The following is a 2,165-nucleotide window of genomic DNA, read 5'->3' on the forward strand; positions in this document are numbered from 1 at the left end:
CCCTTTCTCCAGGTCGGGGTGCCAGCAGATTCTAGGGGCCGGGCAGGCTCTCATAAGATCCACAGGGGATGTGCTGTACCCCAGCCGGTCACCAGGCCCCTGTGGAGCGACCCCTGGAGGTGGGCCGGGGCCCGAGGCTGCACACAGCTCACAGGGGCAGGCCCGTGACCTCCAACACTGGGCCTTTGACACCAGCCCTTCCCATTTCTCTTCTTCCGTGGCGTCCCTGCAGCGACGGAAATGCCAGCCGAGCCCAGGACGCCACACGAGAGGCTTTGGACCGGGCCTAACCCCTGTGGTGGGTTGTTGGCAGAGACTTTGTGTTGGAGGGTCTGTCACTCCCAGCTTGGCTGGGCCCCGGACTGATAACGCCAATTGTGGACTCTGGCTTTAACCCCCCAGTTCTCTCTGCTGGACCTTAAGGCGGCTCCGTTGACTCCTTAAACTGGCCTGGCTTGACAATGCCTGCCGAGTGGTCCACTGCAAAACCCAGGCTGGGGTGTGGGAGCCCCCGAAGAGCGGCCAGGTCTCTCCAGGGTTCTGGCTCAGTGGGAGGCACCGGGCAGAGCTCGCGGGGTGGAGCAGGAGGGCTGGAGCCCAGAGGCTCCATCTCAGAGGCCCTGGCCTGCCTCGCAGGAAGAGTGGGGCACCCTGGGGGGCTGGCACTTTGAGGGCTCCTCCAAGGGGCTGAGTAAAAGCTGGGGCCCAGCACCGATCCTGGGGAAACGGGACATTCCCAGACTCTGACCTCTGTGTCTTGGCAGGTCTACGGCGCTGTGATGCATGTGAACCGCGGGAACCCGGCTGGCCAGGAGGTGCTGGTGGATTCATGGCCAGAGTTCAAAATGGTCCTCACCCGGCCACGCAGAGAAGTGCGGCCTTTGCTGGGCCCCTCCCATCTGCCCCGCTCCCCTCCCCCCGCGACACCATCACTGCCCTGCTCCCCTCCCCCACCTGACACCATCCCTGCCCCGCTCCCCTCCCCCGCCTGACACAATCACTGTCCCGCTCCCCTCCCCGACTTCCTTGCCCCTTTCCCTGCTTGGTGTCATCTTCTATCCCTCCCCCAACTGGCTGCCCCACCTCCCCACAGCTTGTCTCCCCTTTCTGCTGCCCAGACCCCCCCATCCCATTCTGCCCTAAGTCCCCTGGCTTCTATTCATGGGGCCCCTTCCCCCCGCCTCAATCTCTTACTTGGGGCTCTCTCTGCCCTGCTTCCCCGATGCCGTCCATGAGGGTCGTGGGGGGCAGAGGCTGCGCTCACCCCCAGGCAGTGTCCCCCCTGCAGGTGGCGCGGGACCCAAGTGATTATTTCACCAACTTGTACACGGCCTTTTAACGGCGACGAGGGCGCCTGCCGGGCCCTGCTGGGGAACAGCCGCGCCATCGACTGGGGCCTGGCCTTCCAGATACTGGGTGAGCCCCTCCAGCCCTGCTCCATCCAGCACCTGCCACATGGGGGGGAGGACCACTGTGCCCCCCCATGGGGCCAATAGCCCCAAGGAGCCTGCCTGGACCCCCCCCCCCCCCACAGACCAATAGCCCCAATGAGCTCACCTGGGCCCCTTCTCCATCCAGACCCAGGATCCTGAATGAGCCAAGCTTGGGAACCCCCAGTTGGGGTCATGCCGGCTCACAGTGGCCCTTGGCCCCTCCCTGCTGCTCTCCCCCACCAGGCTGGGCCCCCCAATCCATGGGCACCTTTCCGGGGCCCCTGCTGACAGCGCACGGCTGTCCCTGCAGGGCTGCAGGACGGGGTACATGAGAGCATCAGGAACATCGCCAGGGGCCAGGGGGCTTGAGATGGAGACGCATCCGCAACCGGCTACTACTCCACCCAGACCCGCCTGCCATGCCCCAGTACCGGGTAGGTGACCCCAGATATGGGGTGTGTGTGAGAGAATGGGGCAATGCACACAACCAGCCTGTGCTAGATGGAGGGGGGAGCGGGGCTGGGGGAAGGGAAAGACCCTGGTGGTGCCTAGGCCAGTGGTCTCCATTGTGCCCCAGATCTGGTGTCAATGAGTTCCCCAGGCTAACGGTGCTGGCAGAGTGAGGCCATCACCACAAGCCCCAGGCCTTGGGCACATGCCTGCCAAGGATTTCCCATCCTGCTCCGGGGCAGGGCTGAGTCAGCCCTAGAGCTTCGCCGGGGGCAGGGGCAG

General features: G+C 65.0%; 1 protein-coding gene across 1 annotated transcript in view; it reads left to right on the forward strand.

Annotated features, from left to right (window-relative positions):
• LOC123369241 (glycine N-acyltransferase-like protein 3) overlaps nt 1–1,802 on the forward strand; it is a 2,269-nt gene extending 467 nt beyond the window's left edge. The window contains 4 exon segments of the mRNA XM_045014596.1: nt 765–872; nt 1,289–1,342; nt 1,344–1,416; nt 1,744–1,802. Coding sequence (XP_044870531.1) covers nt 765–872; nt 1,289–1,342; nt 1,344–1,416; nt 1,744–1,802 — 294 coding nt within the window.
• The last annotated feature ends 363 nt before the right edge of the window (nt 1,803–2,165 follow it).

The sequence above is a fragment of the Mauremys mutica genome, chromosome 4, assembly GCF_020497125.1.
Source record: "Mauremys mutica isolate MM-2020 ecotype Southern chromosome 4, ASM2049712v1, whole genome shotgun sequence".
Lineage (NCBI taxonomy): Eukaryota > Metazoa > Chordata > Testudines > Geoemydidae > Mauremys > Mauremys mutica.